This window comes from Tachyglossus aculeatus, chromosome 10 (genome assembly GCF_015852505.1).
Source record: "Tachyglossus aculeatus isolate mTacAcu1 chromosome 10, mTacAcu1.pri, whole genome shotgun sequence".
NCBI lineage: Eukaryota > Metazoa > Chordata > Mammalia > Monotremata > Tachyglossidae > Tachyglossus > Tachyglossus aculeatus.
The window spans coordinates 2,212,966-2,235,177 of record NC_052075.1 but is presented as its reverse complement, the minus strand read 5'-3'; the positions used below and the strand labels follow the sequence as shown (position 1 = coordinate 2,235,177).

Below are 22,212 nucleotides of genomic sequence, written 5' to 3'. Positions count from 1 at the left end.
TGTGCAGAGCACTGTACTAAGCGCTTGGGAAGTACAAGTTGGCAACATATAGAGACAGTCCCTAACCAACAGTGGGCTCACAGTCTCAAGAATTGTTCTGTGGTATAAACTTGGACAAGTCACTTAAAATTCCAGTGACTCCATTACCTTGTTGAAATGGGGATTAAATCCTCTTCCCTCCTACTTAATAACAATATTAATAATCATGGCATTTGTTAAGCACTTACTATGTGCCAAGCACTGTTCTAAGCACTTAAATTGTGAGGTATGAGGGACAGGGATTCTCCAACCTGATTATCTTCTATCCCCCACAGTACTTAGAACAGTACCAGGCTCATGGTAACTGCTTTACCCGTATCTGTTTTATTTTTATTTAAAAAGGAAGAGGTAGATGTGTGAAACGTTTCACCAGGAGTGAAAGAAGATGTACTGAATGAGGGAAGGAAGGGAAGGAGGGGAGTCAAAGGTTACACCGAGCTTGTAAAAGAGACAGAATGGTGATGACTTTTAGTCAGTCGCATTTATTGAGTGCTTATTGAGGCTCATAGTAACCACTTTATCCATATCTTTTTTTTTTATTTAAAAAGGAAAAGGTAGATGTGTGAAATGTTTCACCAGGAGTGAAAGAAGATGTACTGAATGTGGGAAGGAAGGGAAGGAGAGGAATCAAAGGTTACACCAAGCTTGTAAGAGAGACAGAATGGTGATGACTTTTAGTCAGTCGCATTTATTGAGTGCTTATTGAAGCTCATAGTAACCACTTTAATGGTATCTTTTTTGTTTTATTTAAAAAGGAAGAGGTAGACGTGTGAAACGTTACAACAGGAGTGAAAGAAGATGTACGGAATGTGGGAAGTAAGGGAAGGAGGGGAGTCAAAGGTTACACCGAGCTTGTAAGAGAGACAGAATGGTGATGACTTTTAGTCAGTCACATTTATTGAGTCTCATAGTAACCACTTTACCCGTATCTTTTATTTTTATTTAAAAAGGAAGAGGTAGATGTGTGAAACATTACACCAGGAGTGAAAGAAGATGTACTGAATGTGGGAAGGAAGGGAAGGAGGGGAGTCAAAGGTTACACCGAGCTTGTAAGACAGACAGAATGGTGATGACTTTTAATCAGTCGCATTTATTGAGTGCTTATTGAGGCTCATAGTAACCACTTTACCCGTATCTTTTTTATCTTTATTTAAAAAGGAAGAGGTAGATGTGTGAAACGTTACACCAGGAGTGAAAGAAAATGTACTGCATGTGGGAAGTAAGGGAAGGAGGGGAGTCAAAGGTTACACCGAGCTTGTAAGACAGACAGAATGGTGATGACTTTTAGTCAGTCGCATTTATTGAGTGCTTATTGAGGCTCATAGTAACCACTTAGCCTGTATCTTTTTTTTTATTTGAAAAGGAAGAGGTAGATGTGTGAAACGTTACACCAGGAGTGAAAGAAGATGTACTGAATGTGGGAAGTAAGTGAAGGAGGCGAGTCAAAGGTTACACTGAGCTTGTAAGAGAGACAGAATGGTGATGACTTTTAGTCAGTCGCATTTATTGAGTGCTTCCTGGGTGCAGGGCACTGAAGTAAGCGCTCGGGAGAGTACAACAGAACAGCTTACAGTCTAGAGGGGGAGACAGTATGAATACTAGAGATGGGTTCAGGGTACCAGGGGGCCATATCCCAAAGATTGGGGGAAATGGGAGACAGGGAAGCAGATGAGAGATCCGAGCCGGAGATGGAGATTTGGGAGACGTCCGGCCAGTGGTAGTTGAAAAACCACTGAAGGAATCCATCCATCTCCATTTCTAGACTATGAACCCACTGTTGGGTAGGGACTGTCTCTATATGTTGCCAACTTGTACTTCCCAAGCGCTTAGTACAGTGCTCTGCACACCGTAAGCACTCAACAAATACGATTGAATGAATGAATGAATGAATCCATCTCGCCGCCGACCTCTTTGCCACCTCCTCTCCCTAGCTTGGAGCTCCCTCCCCCTCCATATTAATTAACTATGGCACTTGTTAAGCGCTTACTACGTGCCAAGCACTGTTCTAAACGCTGGGGTAGATACAAGTTAATCAGGTTGGATCCAGTCCCTGTCCCACATGGGGCTCACAGGCTTAATCCCCACTGTACAGATGAAGTAGCTGAGGCCCAGAGAAGTGAAATGAATTGCCCAAGGTCACCCAGCAGACCAGTGGCGGAGCCAGAATTAGAACCCAGGTCCTTCTGTTCTATCCACTAAGCCACACTGCTTCTCATCCACAATATATGCCAGACCACCACGCTCTCCACCTTCAAAGAACGACTACAGTCACATCTTGTTGTGGGCAGGGAATGTGTATTCATTCATTCATTCATTCAATTGTATTTATTGAGCGCTTACTGTGTGCAGAGCACCGTACTAAGCGCTTGGGAAGTCCAAGTTGGCAACATATAGAGACAGTCCCTACCCAACAGTGGGCTCACAGTCTAGAAGGGGGAGACAGACAACAAAACAAAACATATTAACAGAATAAAATAAATAGAATAAATATGTACAAGTAAAATAAATCAATAGAGTAATAAATATGTACAAACATATATACAGGTGATACATATATACAATAAACATATACAATATGTTTATTGTTACACTGTACTCTCTCAAGCACTTAGTAAAGTGCTTTGCACAGAGTAAGCATTCAATAAATACGACTGAATGACTGAATAAACCTCCTCCAAGAAACCTTCTGTGATTAAGCTCTCTTTTCCCTCTCTTCCTCATTCATTCATTCAATATTTATTGAGCGCTTACTGTGTGCAGAGCACTGTACTAAGCGCTTGGGAAGTACAAGTTGGCAACACTGAATGCTTCCTCTGTGGTACTAAGCATTTGGCCAACCGCCCAGCGCCCGTGATGCTAACCCCGAGACTTTGACCGTTTTTTTTTTTTTTATGGTATTTGCTAAGCATTTAATCAATCAATCAACCAATCAACGGTTTTTATTGAGCGCTTACTATGTTCAGAGCACTGTGCTAAGCGTTGACTAAGTGCCAGGCACTGTACCTCTTCCATCGCCTCCTCAAATCGGTTGGGGTTTGGTAGACGACCCTAGCAAGCCTAGGGGTCTGCTCCGTGAACCCCGTCAACCACGGATTCAAAGGGAGCCTCCGATTCCCAAAGGATATTCCCCCGGGAACCACGGATTCCAAGAGAACGGAGCTTCCTATTCCCAGAGGACGCTTCCAGAACCCAGACACACCCCGCTTCCCGCTGGCGTGCATCCTTCCAATTTAGGGCTCGGGAAAGTCTGCGGGAGACGAGTGATCACCACCATCTGTCCTTTCCGGGAAAAAGTCCTTTTTTAAAAATCTGTGTTTTTGAAAAACCGGACCTCTCTGAAACTATACACGCCAAAGATAAGGCTCTTGGAAAACACACACACATCCATCAGCTTTTAATTGCTCTTTAAAGGGAAGCTACATGAACGTTTCCAGATCTGCTGTCTAGCGATGGAAAAACCAGAACGGAGCCCATTGAACGGCGCGTTTACCTCAAGTATTTTATCCCCGGTTTTAAGGGCTTTGGTTTTTCCCGCTGGACTCTCCTCGAGGACCTGTTTGATGAAAATCCCCTTCAGTTCTTCTCCGTTTTTCAGCCGTTTGATCACGGTCTGCCCGCCAACGATGCTTATGCCCAGAGACACGTTTGCTTCTCTCGGGATCTCCACGCTGTTAAAAGGCAATAACGACAAAAAAAAGGCCCTAAGCGATCGGCAGTGCTAGACTTCGGAGGAGAAATGGTTCAAAAGAAGAAGCCCCCGGGAAACCCCGCTTGGAAAGAAAACGCAGGTGACCAAAGGACCCAAACTCCGCCTTGAACAAGCCGGCTTAAAGTCGAAAATGAAACAAAGGAAAAAAGTTCTCTTTCTCTTTCATGGTCGGCTAGTATATTCCCCATATCTAGCATATCCACTATATTTAGTATATCTCACTACGGCCCAGAGTATCCACTAGCCCAGTCCTAAGACTCAAAACGACCTGAGTTCTGTTCCTAGCTCCACCACTTTCCTGCTCTGTGACCTTGGCCAAGTCACTTCACTTCCCTGTGCCTCAGTTTCCTCACCTGTAAAACGGGGAGTAAGACTGTGAGCCCCCCGTGGGACAACCTTGTATCTCCCCCAGCGCTTAGAACAGTGCCCGGCGTGTAGTAAGGGCTTAGTAAATATCATGATCAGGGTGCTCCTTATGGGAGAAAGAATTCTTTTTCCCTTTCCTTGCAGGAGAAGAGTGGCCTAATGGATGGAGTCCAGGAGTCCGAAGGACCTGGATTCTAATCCCGGCTCCGCCACTTGTCTGCTGTGGGGCCTTAGGCAAGTCATTTCACTTCTCTGTGCCTCAGTTACCTCATCTCAGCCCACTGCTGGGTAGGGCCCGTCTCTATATGTTGCCAATTTGTACTTCCCAAGCGCTTAGTACAGTGCTCTGCACAGAGTAAGTGCTCAATAAATACGATTGATTGATTGATTCATTCAATCGTATTTATTGAGCCCTTACTGTGTGCAGGGCGGTTGCCAACCTGTACTTCCCAAGTGCTTAGTACAGTGCTCTGCATACGGTAAGTGCTCAATAAATGCGATTGAATGAATGAATGAATGTAAATGGGGATTGGGATCCAGATACAGGGGCCGTGTCCAACCTGATTATCCTGTAACTGCCCCAGCACTTAGTACAGTGCCTGGCACATAGTAAGCGTTTAATATATACCACTATAGTTATCATTATTATTATTATTATCATCTAAGGGAACTTTCTCTGCTTGACCCAGAAACCACCAGCTCCTGACACTGCTTACAGTGTGGGCCTTGGGGACGTCTATTTGGGAACCCTATCTTAGTCGCCTAGGTGGTCCTGGTGCCGTAATCATAATAACTGTGGTATTTATTAAGCACTTACTCTGTGCCAAGCACTGTTCTAAGCGCTGGGGGAGATGCAAGGTAATCAGGTTGCCCCATGGGAGGCTCACAGTCTCAATCCCCGTTTTACAGATGGGGGAACTGAGGCCCACGGAAGTGAAGTGACACGCCTAGGGTCACACGGCAGACTAGGGGCGGGGCCGGGATTAGAACCCGTGACCTTCTGATTCAGCGTGGCTCAGTGGAAAGAGCCTGGGCTTTGGAGTCAGAGATCGTGGGTTCGAATCCCGACTCCGCCACAGGTCTGCTGTGTGATCTTGGGCAAGTCACTTAGCTTCTCTGGGCCTCAGTTACCTCACATGTAAAATGGGGATTAAGACTGTGAGCCCCCCGTGGGACAACCTGATTGCCTTGTAACCTCCCTAGCGCTTAGAACAGTGCTTTACACATAGTAAGCACTTAACAAATGCCAATTATTATTATTATTATTATTATTATTCCCAGGGCCAGGGTCTAACCACTAAGCCTTGCTGCTTCTCCTACTGCTCCATCAGGAGCAAGCGAGCTCCGTACGGAGGCTCAAATTGGAGGCTGAGGAGGTTCTGCTCACTCACGGGGCCATGACTTACTTTGGGAAAACTCAACTGTTCATCAGAAAGACTCCCCTAGTACCCACAGTATTCATTCAATCGTATAAATACGATTTATCAAGGCCCTACTGAGAGCTCACCTCCTCCAGGAGGCCTTCCCAGACTGACCCCCCTCCTTCCTCTCCCTCTCCATCCCCCCCGCCTTACCTCCTTCCCTTCCCCACAGCACCTGTATATCTGTTTGTTCGTATTTATTACTCTATTACGCATTATTACTATTATTTATCTATAATTCTATTTATCTGTATATATGTATGTATATATATGTATATTTACCTGTATATATGTATATATGTTTGTACATATTCATTACTCTATTTATTTATTTACTTTACTTGTACATATCTATTCTATTTATTTTCTTTTGTTAATATGTTTCGTTTTGTTCTCTGTCTCCCCCTTCTAGACTGTGAGCCCACTGTTGGATAGAGACCATCTCTATATGTTGGCAACTTGTACTTCCCAAGCGCTTAGTACAGTGCTCTGCACACAGTAAGTGCTCAATAAATACGATTGATTGATTGATTGATTTTACTTGTACATATCTATTCTATTTATTTGATTTTGTTAATATGTTTGGTTTTGTTCTCTGTCTCCCCCTTCTAGACTGTGAGCCCACTGTTGGATAGGGACCATCTCTATATGTTGCCAACTTGGACTTCCCAAGCGCTTAGTACAGTGCTCTGCACACAGTAAGCGCTCAATAAATACGATTGACTGATTGATTTTACTTGTACATATCTATTCTATTTATTTTATTTTGTTAATATGTTTGGTTTTGTTCTCCGTCTCCCCCTTCTAGGCTGTGAGCCCACTGTTGGGTAGGGACCGGCTCTATATGTTGCCAACTTGGACTTCCCAAGCGCTTAGTACAGTGCTCTGCGCATGGTAAGCGCTCAATAAATACGATTGATTGATTGATTGATTGAATGAATAAATGAATATCCCAGGATCCAGAGAACACAGTCAGCATCCGTCAGAATGGTGGCCGTATGCGTTACCATCTTACCTCCTTCCCTTCCCCACGTCACCTGTATATATGTATATATATATATATATATGTTTGTACATATTTATTACTCTATTTATTTATTTTACTTGTACATATCTATTCTATTTATTTTATTTTGTTAATACGTTTGGTTTTGTTCTCTGTCTCCCCCTTCTAGGCTGTGAGCCCACTGTTGGGTAGGGACCGTCTCTATAGGCTGCCAACTTGGACTTCCCAAGCGCTTAGTACAGTGTTCTGCACACAGTAAGCGCTCAATAAATATGATTGATTGATTGATTGAAATGAAAACATGCTTCTAGCTTGAGGATGTCAAAACCAACCATATGGTTGTGAAAGAATCAAAAAATGTTACGTACATTCGCGGTGGACCCCAATGACTGAAGTTTGGTGTCTCTTCTCCTTCTCCTTCTTCTCTCTCGGGCAAGTCACTAAAAAGAGCAAAAAAAATATATATTTTTTTAATACGTAAGTCTAACACTTTGGGGTTTGGGAATTGAAACTTGGCAATCTAGAAAATGACGTATGGGCAAGTCACTAAAAAGAGCAAAAAAAATATATATTTTTTTAAATACGCAAGTGCAACACTTTGGGGTTTGGGAATTGAAATTTGGCAATCTAGAAAATAACGTACATAGATTAGCTCGTATTTAGTCCAGTGCTTCGCACACAGTAAGCGCTTAGCAAGTAATAATAGTAATAATAATAATGTTGGTATTTGTTAAGCGCTTAGTATGTGCCAAGCACTGTTCTAAGTGCTGAGATAGGTACAAGGCAATCAGGTTGTCCCACGTAGGGCTCACAGTGTTCATCCCCATTTTACAGATGAGGGAACTAAGGCACGGAGAAGTTAAGTGACTTGCCAGTGATAAGTACTGAAGTGTAATAATAACAATAACGATGGCATTTATTAAGCGCTTACTATGTGCAAAGCACTGTTCTAAGCGCTGGGGAGGTTACAAGGTGATCAGGTTGCCCCACGGGGGGGGTCTCACAGTCTTCATCCCCATTTTCCAGTTGAGGGAACTGAGGCACAGAGAAGTGAAGTGACTTGCCCAAAGTCACACAGCTGACAATTGGTGGAGCCTGGATTTGAACCCATGACCTCTGACTCCAAAGCCGGGGCTCTTTCCACTGAGCTACTTTCCAGGCGCTTAGTACAGTGCTCTGCACACAGTAAGCGCTCAATACGACTGAATGAATGAAAGTGCCTTAAAAAAGCAGAGATATTATCACTCACATTTACTACGCGCTTAAAATCTTCACAGCACTAGGTGCCAAGGAGATTACAAGAAAACCAACTTAGAGAAGCAGCGTGGCTCAGTGGAAAGAGCACGGACTTTGGAGTCAGAGGTCACGGGTTCAAATCCCAGCTCCGCCAATTGTCAGCTGTGTGACTTCGGGCAAGTCACTTCACTTCTCTGGGCCTCAGTGCCCTCATTTGTAAAATGGGGATTAAGACTGTGAGCCCCCCGTGGGACAACCTGATCACCTTGTAACCTCCCCAGCGCTTAGAACAGTGCTTGGCACATAGTAAGCGCTTAATAAATGCCATTATTATTATTATTATTATTATTCTCTGGGCCTCGGTTACCTCATCTGTAAAATGGGGATGAAGACTGTGAGCCCCACGTGGGACAACCTGATCACCTTGTGACCTCCCCAGCGCTTAGAACAGTGCTTGGCACGGAGTAAGCTTAATAAATGCCATCATTATTATTATTACTATTATTCTCTGGGCCTCAGTTACCTCATCTGTAAAATGGGGGTGAAGACTGTGAGCCCCCCGTGGGACGACCTGATCACCTTGTGACCTCCCCAGTGCTTAGACCAGTGCTTGGCACATAGTAAGCGCTTAATAAATGCCCTCATTATTATTATTATTATTCTCTGGGCCTCAGTTCCCTCATCTGTAAAATGGGGATGAAGACTGTGAGCCCCACGTGGGACAACCTGATCACCTTGTGACCTCCCCAGCGCTTAGAACAGCGCTTGGCACACAGTAAGCGCTTAATAAATGCCATCATCACTATTATTATTATTAACTGCTTCTCTAAAAACGTCCCGGCTCTGGATGTGCACAAACCACCGGGAGTCAAAGGGGAAAAGGGCCAAGGAAAGGCAGCTTTGGATTCATTCAATCGTATTTACTGAGCGCTTGCTGTGTGCAGAGCACTGTACTAAGCGTTTGGGAAGTACAAGTTGGCAACATATAGAGATGGTCCCTACCCAACAGTGGCCAAGGAAAGGCAGCTGGGGGAGGGAGAAAGGGACAGAGAGGACATGCCCTCCCTCTGCCCCTCCGCCAAGCTCGCTCTCTTCCTCCCTTCAAGGCCCTTCTGAGAGCTCACCTCCTCCAGGAGGCCTTCCCAGACTGAGCCCCTTCCTTCCTCTTCCCTCGTCCCCCTCTCCATCCCCCCAATCTTACCTCCTTCCCTTCCCCACAGCACCTGTATATATGGATATATGTTTGTACATGTTTATTACTCTAATTATTTATTTATTTTACTTGTACATATCTATTCTATTTATTTTATTTTGTTAGCATGTTTGGTTTTGTCTCCCCCTTTTAGACTGTGAGCCCACAGTTGGGTAGGGACTGTCTCTATACGTTGCCGATTTGTACTTCCCAAGCGCTTAGTACAGTGCTCTGCACATGGTAAGCACTCAATAAATACGATTGATGATGATGACATACCTTGAGCACCCTATTCCAGCCTGGCCCGAAGCCGTCCATCTCATCCCCCCTCGGTTCCTGGAGGGTAGAAAGGCCGCCGACTCCTCCTGCCTCCTCTCGCCCACTTCGTCGGGATCCATAAACTGTCCAGTTTCCTCTGCATCGCTCTGAACCCTTGACCCTGAGACGCAAGAGTCAGTTATTAATAACAATAAAACAATAATAATTATGCCACTTAAGCGCTTACTATATGTTGCCAACTTGTACTTCCCAAGCACTTAGTCCAGTGCTCTGCACACAGTAAGCGCTCAATACGATTGAATGAATGAATGCATCCCTTTTTATTTATTTATTATTTATTATTATTATTTACATTCTTTATTTTATTGTTTCATTGATTTATTATTCTATTTATTCGTCCGAACAAATAGAATTAAAATGAGGATTACAGCTGCATGCACACGAGGTTGGACACAATCCACGTCTGACGTGGAGCTCTCATTCTTAATCCCCATTGTAAGGGGGAAGTCGCCGAGGCCCGGAGAAGTGAAGTGACTTGCCCAAGGTCACCCAGCGGACGAGAGGCGGGATCGGGATCGGGATTAGGTTACTCTATTTATTACTCTATTTATTTATTATTACTCTATTTATTTATTTATTTATTTTACTTGTACATATCTATCCTATTTATTTTATTTTGTTAGTATGTTTGGTTTTGTCACCCAGCGGACGAGAGGCGGGATCGGGATCGGGATTAGGTTACTCTATTTATTATTCTATTTATTTATTTATTACTCTATTTATTATCACTCTATTTATTTATTTATTTCTTTTACTTGTACATATCTACCCTATTTATTTTATTTTGTTAGTATGTTTGGTTTTGTTCTCTGTCTCCCCCTTTTAGACTGTGAGCCCACTGTTGGGTAGGGACTGTCTCTATATGTTGCCAATTTGTACTTCCCAAGCGCTTAGTACAGTGCTCTGCACATAGTAAGCGCTCAATAAATACGATTGATGATGATGATGATGATTAGGGAAGCGGCAGGGCTCAGCGGAAAGAGCCCGGGCTTTGGAGTCAGAGGTCATGGGTTCAAATCCCGGCTCTGCCAGGTGTCAGCTGGGTGACTTTGGGCAAGTCACTTCACTGGGCCTCAGTGACCTCATCTGGAAAATGGGGATTAAGACTGTGCTTAGAACAGTGCTTGGCACACAGTAACCCTAACACTGCACAGTAACAGTAATGCTGCTGGAGAAGCAGCATGGCTCAGTGGAAAGAGCCCGGGCTTTGGAGTCAGAGGTCAGGGGTTCAAATCCCGGCTCCGCCACATGTCTGCTGTGTGACCTTGGGCAAGTCACTAGAAGCAGCATGGCTCAGTGGAAAGAGCCCGGGCTTTGGAGTCCGAGGTCACGGGTTCAAATCCCGGCTCTGCCAACTGTCAGCTGTGTGACTTTGGGCAACTGACTTCACTTCTCTGGGCCTCCGTTACCTCACCTGCAAAATGGGGATTAAGACTGTGAGCCCCCCGTGGGACAACCTGATCACCTTGTAACCTCCCCAGCACTTGGAACAGTGCTTTGCACATAGTAAGCGCTTAACAAATGCCATCATTATTTCAACTTGTACTTCCCAAGCACTCAGTACAGTGCTCTGCACACAGTAAGTGCTCAATAAATATGATTGATTGATTCTCTGAGCCTCAGTTACCTCATCTGTAAAATGGGGATTGACTGTGAGCCCCACGTGGGACAACTTCCTCACCTTGTATCCTCCCCAGCGCTTAGAACAGTGCTTCGCACATAGTAAGCGCTTAACAAATGCCATCATCATCATCATCACCTTCTAGACTGTAAGCCCACTGTTGGGTAGGGACTGTTTCTATATGTTGCCAACTGGTACTTCCCAAGCGCTTAGTACAGTGCTCTGCACACAGTAAGCGCTCAATAAATACGAATGATTGATTGATTGATCATCAGTAATCGCTTAGTAAGCGCTTAGAACAGTGCTTTGCACATAGTAAGCGCTTAACAAATGCCATCATCATCATCATCACCTTCTAGACTGTGAGCCCACTGTTGGGTAGGGACTGTCTCTATATGTTGCCAACTTGTACTTCCCAAGCGCTTAGTACAGTGCTCTTTGGCCTGCTTACAGTAAGCGCTCAATAAATACGATTGATTGATTGATCATCAGTAATCGCTTAACAAAAACCATCATTTTATTATTATTATCTGGCAGAGACGGGATTAAAACCCACTCCCAGGCCCGTGCTCTTTCCACTAGGCCATGATGCTTCTCTGAGGACAAAATGGCAATTAAGACGGCGCGCCCCATGAGGGACAGGGACTACGTCCAACCAATTTGCCTCTATTCACCCCAGCGCTTAGTACAGTGCCCGGCACATAGTAAGAGCTTAACTAATACTGCTATTATTGTTCTATTACAACCACTGGGTGTTGGAAGAGAGAGCTGCAGGGATGAGAACGAACCCAATGAGGACAACGGCGTGCGCTAGGAGAACTGGGAACATTAGTATTCCTTGGATTCTCGGGGCTGTAAAGTTCAACAAACCCTGCTTTTTGTCTTTTAAGCGTTCACGGGTCAAATGAACATCCGGCCTTAAAAACTAAAAAACGTCCCCATCCCACTATAACTTTCAAAAGCACTAAACAGAAACTGAGTTCATAATATGTCCCCAAAACATGTTTCATGAATATTTAAACCGTGCCTCTCTGTATTAATATTTTACACATCCATACCGTGAAACATCTCTCCTATTGACCCTAAAGGTATCTAATATGCACGATCCAAGATTCGCTTCTGAATCGAGAGTGCGGGCTTTGTAGCAACAGTGAGGAAGAAAACCCAAAAGACCAAAAAGCAGAAAAAACGGTTCTTGTTTGTTTGGCTTTCTTTTCTTGCTTTGTTTTTTTTTTTTTTAACTGTATTTCTTAAGCGTTTACTATGTGCCTGGCATTGTACTAAGCTCTGGGGTGGATACACACAAATCGGATTGGACACAGTCCCTGTCCCGCCTAGGGCTCATAGTCTTACGGCCCATTTTACAGATGAGGTAACTAAGGCACAGAGAAGTCAAGTGACTTGCCCTAAGGTCACACAGCAGACAAGTGGCGGAGCCGGGACTATTTGTATTTAATAATGGCATTTATTGAGCGCTTACTCTGTGCAAAGCACCGTTCTAAGCGGTGGGGAGGTTACAAAGTGATCAGCATGTCCCACGTGGGGCTCACAGTCTTAACCCCCATTTTACAGATGAGGTAACTGAGGCACAGAGAAGTCAAGTGACTTGCCCTAAGGTCTCACAGCAGACAAGTGGCGGAGCCGGGACTATTTGTATTTAATGATGGCATTTATTGAGCGCTTACTCTGTGCAAAGCACCGTTCTAAGCGCTGGGGAGGTTACAAAGTGATCAGCATGTCCCACGTGGGGCTCACAGTCTTAACCCCCGTTTTACAGATGAGGGAACTGAGGCCCAGAGAAGTGAAGTGACTTGCCCAAAGTCACACAGCTGACAAGTGGGGAGCCGGGATTTGAACCCATGACCTCTGACTCCAAAGCCCGGGCTCTTTCCACTGAGCCACGCTGCTTTGTATTTGTTAAGCACAGCATGTCAAGCAATTTTCTAAGACCTGGAGGGGATATAAGTTGATTACGGTGGATACAGTCCCTGTCCCATAATAATAATAATAATAATAATGATAATAATAATAATAATAATAATAATGATAATAATAATGGTATTTGTTAAGCGCTTACTATGTGCCAAGCACTGTTCTAAGCGCTGGGGTAGATACAAGGTGATCAGGTTGTCCCACGTGGGGCTCACAGTCTTAATCCCCATTTTACAGATGAGGGAACTGAGACCCAGAGAAGCTAAGTGATTTGCCTAAGGCCCGGGCAAGCGCTGGGTTTTTTTTTTTTAAGGTATTTGTTAAGCGCTTACTATGGGCGAAGCACTGTTCTAAGCGCTGGAATAATAATTATGGCATTTGTTAAGCGCTTACTATGTGCCGAGCACTGTTCTAAGCGCTGCGGGGGATACAGGGGAACCCCTTCTAGACTGTGAGCCCGTTGTTGGGTAGGGACCGTCTCTATATGTTGCCAATTTGTACTTCCCAAGCGCTTAGTACAGTGCTCTGCACACGGTAAGCACTCAATAAATATGACTGAATGATTGAATGAATGAATGAATACAAGGTGATCAGGTTGTCCCACGGGGGGCTCATAGTCTTTCATCCCCATTTTACAGATGAGGGAACTGAGGCCCAGAGAAGTGAAGTGACTTCTTCACTTACAGTGAAGAAGTGAACATACAGTGTTTTGCACACAGTAAGTGCTTAACAACACAATCATTATTATTATTATTATTATTATTATTATTATTGTTATTATTATTTCACTTCTGTGGGCCTCAGTTCCCTCATCTGTAAAAGGGGGATTGAAACTGTGAGCCCCGCCTTGGGACAGGGACTGTGTCCAACCCAATTTGCTTGTTTCCACCCCAGTGTTTAGTAATAATAATAATAATAATGGCATTTATTAAGCGCTTACTATGTGCAAAGCACTGTTCTAAGCACTGGGGAGGTTACAAGGTGATCAGGTTGTCCCACGGGGGGCTCACAGTCTTAATCTGTTCCAATCTGTTACTTGGCATACAGTTACTGCTTAATAAATGCCATTATTATTATTAGTATGAGTCTCCGTTTCAGTTCCCTCATCTGTAAAATGGGGATGAAGACTGTGAACCCCCCGTGGGACAACCTGATCACCTTGTAACCTCCCCAGCGCTTAGAACAGTGCTATGCACATAGTAAGCGCTTAATAAATGCCATTATTATTATTAATCCCCATTTTACAGATGAGGGAACTGAGGCCCAGAGAAGTGAAGTGACTTGCCCAAAGTCACACAGCTGACTGGCGTTTAGTAAGCGCTTAAATACCATCGTTATCGTTATTATTATTATTATTATTATTATTATTATTATTATAAAACCCAGTGCAAGGGCGACACAGAAGGGAGTGGGAAAAGAGGAAATGGAGCATAGTGAGAGAAGGCCTCGGATGGCAATTCATTCACTCATTTATTCAATCGTATTTATTGAGCGCTTACTGTGTGCAGAGCACTGTACTAAGCGCGTGGCTCAATGGAAAGAGCCCGGGCTTTGGAGTCAGAGGTCATCGGTTCAAGTCCCGGCTCCGCCACTTGTCAGCTGTGTGACTTTGGGCAAGTCACTTCACTTCTCTGGGCCTCAGTTCCCTCATCTGTGAAATGGGGATTAAGACTGTGAGCCCCCCGTGGGACAACCTGATCACCTTGTAACCTCCCCAGCGCTTAGAACAGTGATTTGCACATAGTAAGCGCTTAATAAATGCCATTATTATTATTGTACTTCCCAAGCGCTTAGTACAGTACTCTGCACACAGTAAGCGCTCGATAAATCCGATTGATTGATTGATGGATTGATTGAATCAGAGAAGGATGAAAATCCTGTGCCACATTCAAATGTCCTTCCTGAAGGAAAACTTCCTCAGACCTCAGGGATGATACTGGACGGTTGGGAGCTTCGCGTCCAGCGCTCTGCACACAGTAACCGCTCAATAAATCCGACTGATTGATTGATGGATTGATTGAATCAGAGAAGGATGAAAATCCTGTGCCACATTCAAATGTCCTTCCTGAAGGAAAACTTCCTCAGACCTCAGGGATGATACTGGACGCTTGGGAGCTTTGCGTCCAGCCCCCTGCACACAGTAAGCGCTCAATAAATCTGACTGATTGATTGATGGATGGATTGAATCAGAGAAGGATGAAAATCCCATGCCCCATTCAAACGTCCTTCCTGAAGGGAAACTTCCTCAGACCTCGGTGATGATACTGGACGCTTGGGAGCTTCGCGTCCAGCGCTCTGCACACAGTAAGCGCTCAGTAAATCCGACTGATTGACTGATGGATGGATTCAATCAGAGAAGGATGAAAATCCTGTGCCACATTCAAACATCCTTCCTGAAGGGAAACTTCCTCAGACCTCGGTGATGATACTGGACACTTGGGAGCTACGCGTCCAGTGCTCTGCACACAGTAAGCGCTCAATAAATCCGACTGATTGATTGAGGGATTGATTGAATCAGAGAAGGATGAAAATCCTGTGCCCCATTCAAACGTCCTCCCTGAAGGGAAACTTCCTCAGACCTCGGTGACGATACTGGACGCTTGGGAGCTTCGCGTCCAGCGCTCTGTACACAGTAAGCGCTCAATAAATCCGACTGATTGATGGATTGATTGAATCAGAGAAGGATGAAAATCCTGTGCCACATTCAAACGTCCTTCCTGAAGGAAAACTTCCTCAGACCTCAGGGATGATATTGGACGGTTGGGAGCTTCGCGTCCAGCGCTCTGCACACAGTAAGCGCTCAATAAATCCGATTGATTGATTGATGGATTGATTGAATCAGAGAAGGATGAAAATCCTGTGCCACATTCAAAAGTCCTTCCTGAAGGAAAACTTCCTCAGACCTCAGGGATGATACTGGACGGTTGGGAGCTTCGTGTCCAGCGCTCTGCACACAGTAAGCGCTCAAAAAATCCGATTGATTGATTGATTGATAGATTGATTGGATCAGAGAAGGATGAAAATCCCGTGCCACATTCAAACATCCTTCCTGGAGGGAAACTTCCTCAGACCTCGGTGATGATACTGGACACTTGGGAGCTACGCGTCCAGTGCTCTGCACACAGTAAGCGCTCAATAAATCCGACTGATTGATTGAGGGATTGATTGAATCAGAGAAGGATGAAAATCCCGTGCCACATTCAAACGTCCTCCCTGAAGGGAAACTTCCTCAGACCTCGGTGATGATACTGGACGCTTGGGAGCTTCGCGTCCAGCGCTCTGTACACAGTAAGCGCTCAATAAATCCGACTGATTGATGGATTGATTGAATCAGAGAAGGATGAAAATCCCGTGCCACATTCAAACGTCCTTCCTGAAGGGAAACTTCCTCAGACCTCAGTGATGATACTGGACGCTTGGGAGCTTCGCGTCCAGTGCTCTGCACACAGTAAGCGCTCAATAAATCCGACACTGATTGATGGATGGATTGAATCAGAGAAGGATGAAAATCCCGTGCCCCATTCAAACGTCCTCCCTGAAGGGAAACTTCCTCAGACCTCGGTGATGATACTGGACGCTTGGGAGCTTCGCGTCCAGCGCTCTGCACACAGTAAGCGCTCAATAAATCCGATTGATTGATTGATGGATTGATTGAATCAGAGAAGGATGAAAATCCTGTGCCACATTCAAATGTCCTTCCTGAAGGAAAACTTCCTCAGACCTCAGGGATGATACTGGACGGTTGGGAGCTTCGCGTCCAGCGCTCTGCACACAGTAAGCGCTCAAAAAATCCGATTGATTGACTGAATGATGGATTGATTGGATCAGAGAAGGATGAAAATCCCGTGCCACATTCAAACATCCTTCCTGAAGGGAAACTTCCTCAGACCTCGGTGACGATACTGGACGCTTGGGAGCTTCGCGTCCAGTGCTCTGCACACAGTAAGCGCTCAATAAAGCCGACTGATTGATGGATGGATTGAATCAGAGAAGGATGAAAATCCCGTGCCCCATTCAAACGTTCTTCCTGAAGGGAAACTTCCTCAGACCTCGGTGATGATACCGGACACTTGGGAGATTCACGTCCAGCGCTTTGCACACAGTAAGCGCTCAATAAATCTGACTGATTGATTGATGGATTGATTGAATCAGAGAAGGATGAAAATCCCGTGCCCCATTCAAACATCCTTCCTGAAGGGAAACTTCCTCAGACCTCGGTGATGATACTGGACGCCTGGGAGCTTCGCATCCAGCGCTCTGGGTAGGGACTGTCTCTATATGTTGCCAATTTGTACTTCCCAAGCGCTTAGTACAGTGCTCTGCACATAGTAAGCGCTCAATAAATATGATTGATGATGAGTAAGCACTCAATAAATCTGATTGATTGATGGATTGATTGAATCAGAAAAGGATGAAAATCCCGTGCCCCATTCAAACGTCCTTCCTGAAGGGAAACTTCCTCAGACCTCGGTGATGACACCGGACGCTTGGGAGCTTCGCGTCTCAATTTTTTGGCAGAGGAGAAGGGATGAGGGGCCACATACCTAAATCCAGGTGGACTTCTGGGACTGAGCTGGGCGTCTCCAAATCATCCAAATGGCTCCGCGGCCTGCTGCCCTGGGCTGAAGTGGGTCGAAGTGGGCTGCCGTCTTCACCGTCCTTGAGAGAGGAATAAACACCGCTACGTCGGGGGAATCCCGACCCATTTGAACCCACCGGAAAACATCGCGCCCCTGCCCCCGTGTAGAAGAAACGTACCAACCCTCCTCCCTTCCCAAGAGGACCAGGAGGAAAAATACAGAAATCCGGAAAATATCCATCGCTATTCACGGCGCGCCAGTCAAATCTCACCACGGCCGCACGTCTGCGTTTTCCATTTCAATCGTATTTACTGAGCGCTTATTGTGTGCAGAGCAATTCATTCAGTCAATTGTATTAATAAAGCGTTTCCGGTGTGCAGAGCACCGTGCTAAGCGCTTGGGGAAGTCCAATACGACCAATACGCTGCATATATGTATATATGTTTGTACCTGCATATACCATCAATCGTATTTATTGAGCGCTTACTGTGTGCAGAGCACTGTACTAAGCGCTTGGGAAGTACAAATTGGCAACATATAGAGACAGTCCCTGCCCAACAGTGGGCTCACAGTCTAAAAGTATATATGTATATATGCATATATATACATATATATGTATATATGTATATATACACATATGTATATATGTATATATACACATACGTATATATGTATATATATACATATACACATGCATATATGTATGTATACATATATACATATGTATATATGTGTATATATATGTAAATGTATATATGTATATATGTTTGTACCTGCATATATGTATATGTTTGTACATATTTATTACTCTATTTATTTATTTATTTTGCTTGTACATATCTATTCTATTGATTTTATTTTGTTAGTATGTTTGGTTTTGTTCTCTGTCTCCCCCTTTTAGACTGTGAGCCCACTGCTGGGTAGGGACTGTCTCTATATGTTGCCGACTTGTACTTCCCAAGCGCTTAGTACAGTGCTCTGCACACAGTAAGCGCTCAATAAATACGACTGACTGATTCACTTCTCTGAGTCTCAGTTCCCTCATTTGTAAAATGGGGATTGAAACTGAGAGCCCCATGGGGGATAAGGACTATGCCCAACCTGATCAGTTTGTATCTACCCCAGCATTGTGGCTCAGTGGAAAGAGCCCGGGCTTTGAAGTCAGAGGTCATGGGTTCAAATCCCGGCTCTGCCAACTGTCAGCTGTGTGACTTTGGGCAAGTCACTTTGCTTCTCCGTGCCTCAGTTCCCTCATCTGTAAAATGGGGATTAAAACTGTGAGCCCCCCCGTGGGACAACCTGATCATCTTGTAACTTCCCCAGCGCTTAGAACAGTGCTTTGCACAGAGTAAGCGCTTAACAAATACCATCATTATTATTATTATTATTATTTATTACCCTAGGGCTTAAAACAGTCCCTGGCACATAGTGAGCCCACTCAACAGATACTATGAAAAAGAGAATCCAAGGCCACGTCACATGGATGGGAACTACTGTCTGATTAGCTTTTACAGTAGCGCTCCGGTGTCCGGACACACACACTCAATCATTCACCGCATGGCTCAGTGGAGAGAGTCAGAGGTCATGGGTTCAAATCCTGGCTCTGCCAACTGTCAGCTGTGTGACTTTGGGCAAGTTACTTCGCTTCTCCGTGCCTCAGTTCCCTCATCTGTAAAATGGGGATTAAAACTGCGAGCCCCCCCGTGGGACAACCTGATCACCTTGTAACTTCCCCAGCGCTTAGAACAGTGCTTTGCACAGAGTAAGCGCTTAACAAATACCATCATTATTATTATTATTATTATTATTATTATTACCCCAGGGTTTAAAACAGTGCCTGGCACATAGTGAGCACACTTAACAGATACTATGAAAAAGAGAATCCAAGGCCACGTCACATGGATGGGAACTACTGTCTGATTAGCTTTTAGAGTAGCGTTCTAGTGTCCGGACACACACACGCAATCATTCACCGCGTGGCTCAGTGGAAAGAGTCAGAGGTCATGGGTTCTAATCCCGGCTCCGCCACTTGTCAGCTGTGTGACTTTGGGCAAGTCACTTCACTTCTCCGTGCCTCAGTTACCTCATCTGGAAAATGGGGGTTAAGACTGTGAGCCCCACGTTGGACAACCTGATTATCCCGTATCCCCCCCAGCGCTTAGAACAGTGCTTGGCACGTAGTAAGCGCGTAACAAATACCATCATTACTATTATTATTTATCGAGCCCTTACTGATTCATTTTTAGAGCGATGCTCTGGTGCCCAAACACACACACACACACACACAAAAAAAATCAATCAATGAATTGATCGACGGGATTTATCGAGCACTTACTGATTCACTTTTTGAGCGGTGCTCGGGTTCCCGGGCACACACTCTCAATCAATCAATCAGTGGGATTTAGAGAAGCAGCGTGGCTCAGTGGAAAGAGCCCGGGCTTTGGAGTCAGAGGTCATGGGTTCAAATTCCGGCTCCGCCAATTGTCAGCTGGGTGACTTTGGGCAAGTCATTTCTCTGGGCCTCAGTTCCCCACTGTTTCTAGACTGTGAGCCCACTGTTGGGTAGGGACTGTCTCTCTATGTTGCTAACTTGGACTTCCCAAGCGCTTGGTACAGTGCTCTGCACACAGTAAGCGCTCAATAAATACGACTGATTGATTGACTGATTGTGTGTGTGTCACAACTTCTCTGAGCCTCAGTTACCTCATCTGTAAAATGGGGATTGACTGTGAGCCCCACGTGGGGCAACTTGATCACCTTGTATCCCCCCCCCCAGCGCTTAGAACAGTGCTCTGCACATAGTAAGCGCTTAACAAATGCCATCATCATTATTATTATGATTATTGATTGAAAACGGGGATGAGGACTGCGAGCCCCCCGTGGGACAACCTGATCACCTTGTAACCTCCCCAGCGCTTAGAACAGTGCTTTGCGCATTGTAAACGCTTAATAAATGCCATTATTATTATTATTATTGTAACCTCCCCAGGGCTTAGAACAGTGCATTATAAGTGCTTAATAAATGCCATTATTATCGAGCGCTTACTGATTTGCTTTTACAGCGGTTTTCCGCTGTTCACTCTCAAGGAGTCAACGGGATGTACCAATAATAGTAATAATAATGATGGCATTTGTGAAGCGCTTACTATGTGCAGAGCACTGTTCTAAGCGCTTATGAAGCGCTTACTGTGTGCACGCCCAGCGCGGATCCGGTCTCTTCCATTTCGGCCGAGCCGGGGCGGGCCGACCACGGCGAGGCGTAGCGGAATTCCCCTCCCCGTGGGTGGGAAGAGGTCTCCGTGGGCCGGGAAGAGGCGTAGGGATCGACATCTGGGAAGAAGTGCTGGGAGACGTCATATTCCTCATCCACAAGCATCTCCCTCTCCCCGCCGACTTCCTCAAACGAGGGCTGGAGAAACTCGCGCATCTCCCAAGCCTCCGTAGGGGAATCTCTCCCAGTCTCCGGCATCTGGAATGAGCTCCCCAAAGTCAGGAATGGCTCGTCCGGCAGTTCCTCCGCAAGGAACGGACCGTCCCGAAACCCCTGAAAACAGACAAGGCGCGGTGGGGAATGAAACCTTGAACGGCTTTGGAGTCAGAGGTCAATCAATCAATCAATCAATCATATTTATTGAGCGCTTACTATGTGCGGAGCACTGTACTAAGCGCTTGGGAAGTACAAATTGGCAACACATAGAGACAGTCCCTACCCAACGGTGGGCTCACAGTCTAAAAGGGGGAGACAGAGAACAGAACCAAACATACCAACAAAATAAAATAAATAGGATAGAAATGTACAAGTGAAATAAATAAATAAATAGAGTAATAAATATGTACAACCATATGTACATATATACAGGTGCTGTGGGGAAGGGAAGGAGGTAAGATGGGGGGATGGAGAGGGGGACGAGGGGGTCATGGGTTCGAATCCCGGCCCTGCCACATGTCTGCTGCGTGACCTTGGGCAAGTCACTTCACTTCTCTGAGCCTCGGTCACCTCATCTGGAAAATGGGGATTCAGACTGTGAGCCCCACGTGGGACAACCTGATCACTTTGTATCCCCCCAAGCACTTAGAACAGTGCTTTGCACATCGTAAGCGCTTAACAAATGCCAACATTATTACATTATTATTATTATTATTATTATTATTATTATTATTATTATTCTCTGGGCCTCAGTTCCCTCATCTGGAAAATGGGGATTAAGACTTTGAGCCCCGTGTGGGGCAGGGACTGTGTCCAACCTGATTAGCTTGGCTCTATCATTCATTCAATCGTATTTATTGAGCGCTTACTGTGTGCACAGCATCATCATCATCATCATCAATCGTATTTATTGAGCGCTTACTATGTGCAGTGCACTGTACTAAGTGCTTGGGAAGTCCAAGTTGGCAACATATAGAGACGGTCCCTACCCCACAGTGGGCTCACAGTCTAAAAGGGGGAGACAGAGAACAAAACCAAACATACTAACAAAATAAAATAAATAGAATAGATAGGTACAAGTAGAATAAATAAATAGAGTAATACAGCACTGTGCTAAGCGCTTGGAAAAGGACAATACAACAATAAACAGTGACATTTCCTGCCCACAATCATCATCAATCGTATTTATTGAGCGCTTTCTATGTGCAGAGCACATGAGCTCACAGTCTCGGGGTGGGGGGAGACAGACATCAATGCAAATAAATAGAATTAGAGATAAATAATAGTAATAGCAATAATCTATCCCAGTGCTTAGAACAGTGCTTGATGCAGAATAAGCACTTA

The 22,212-nt window shown here is 45.0% G+C and overlaps 1 protein-coding gene across 1 annotated transcript in view; it reads right to left on the bottom strand.

The window, feature by feature from the left end:
* The window catches only part of PATJ (PATJ crumbs cell polarity complex component), a 254,691-nt gene that overhangs the window by 125,054 nt on the left and 107,425 nt on the right, over positions 1 to 22,212 (bottom strand). The window contains 5 exon segments of the mRNA XM_038752385.1: positions 3,530 to 3,707; positions 6,910 to 6,981; positions 9,249 to 9,408; positions 17,406 to 17,520; positions 20,629 to 20,985. Coding sequence (XP_038608313.1) covers positions 3,530 to 3,707; positions 6,910 to 6,981; positions 9,249 to 9,408; positions 17,406 to 17,520; positions 20,629 to 20,985 — 882 coding nt within the window.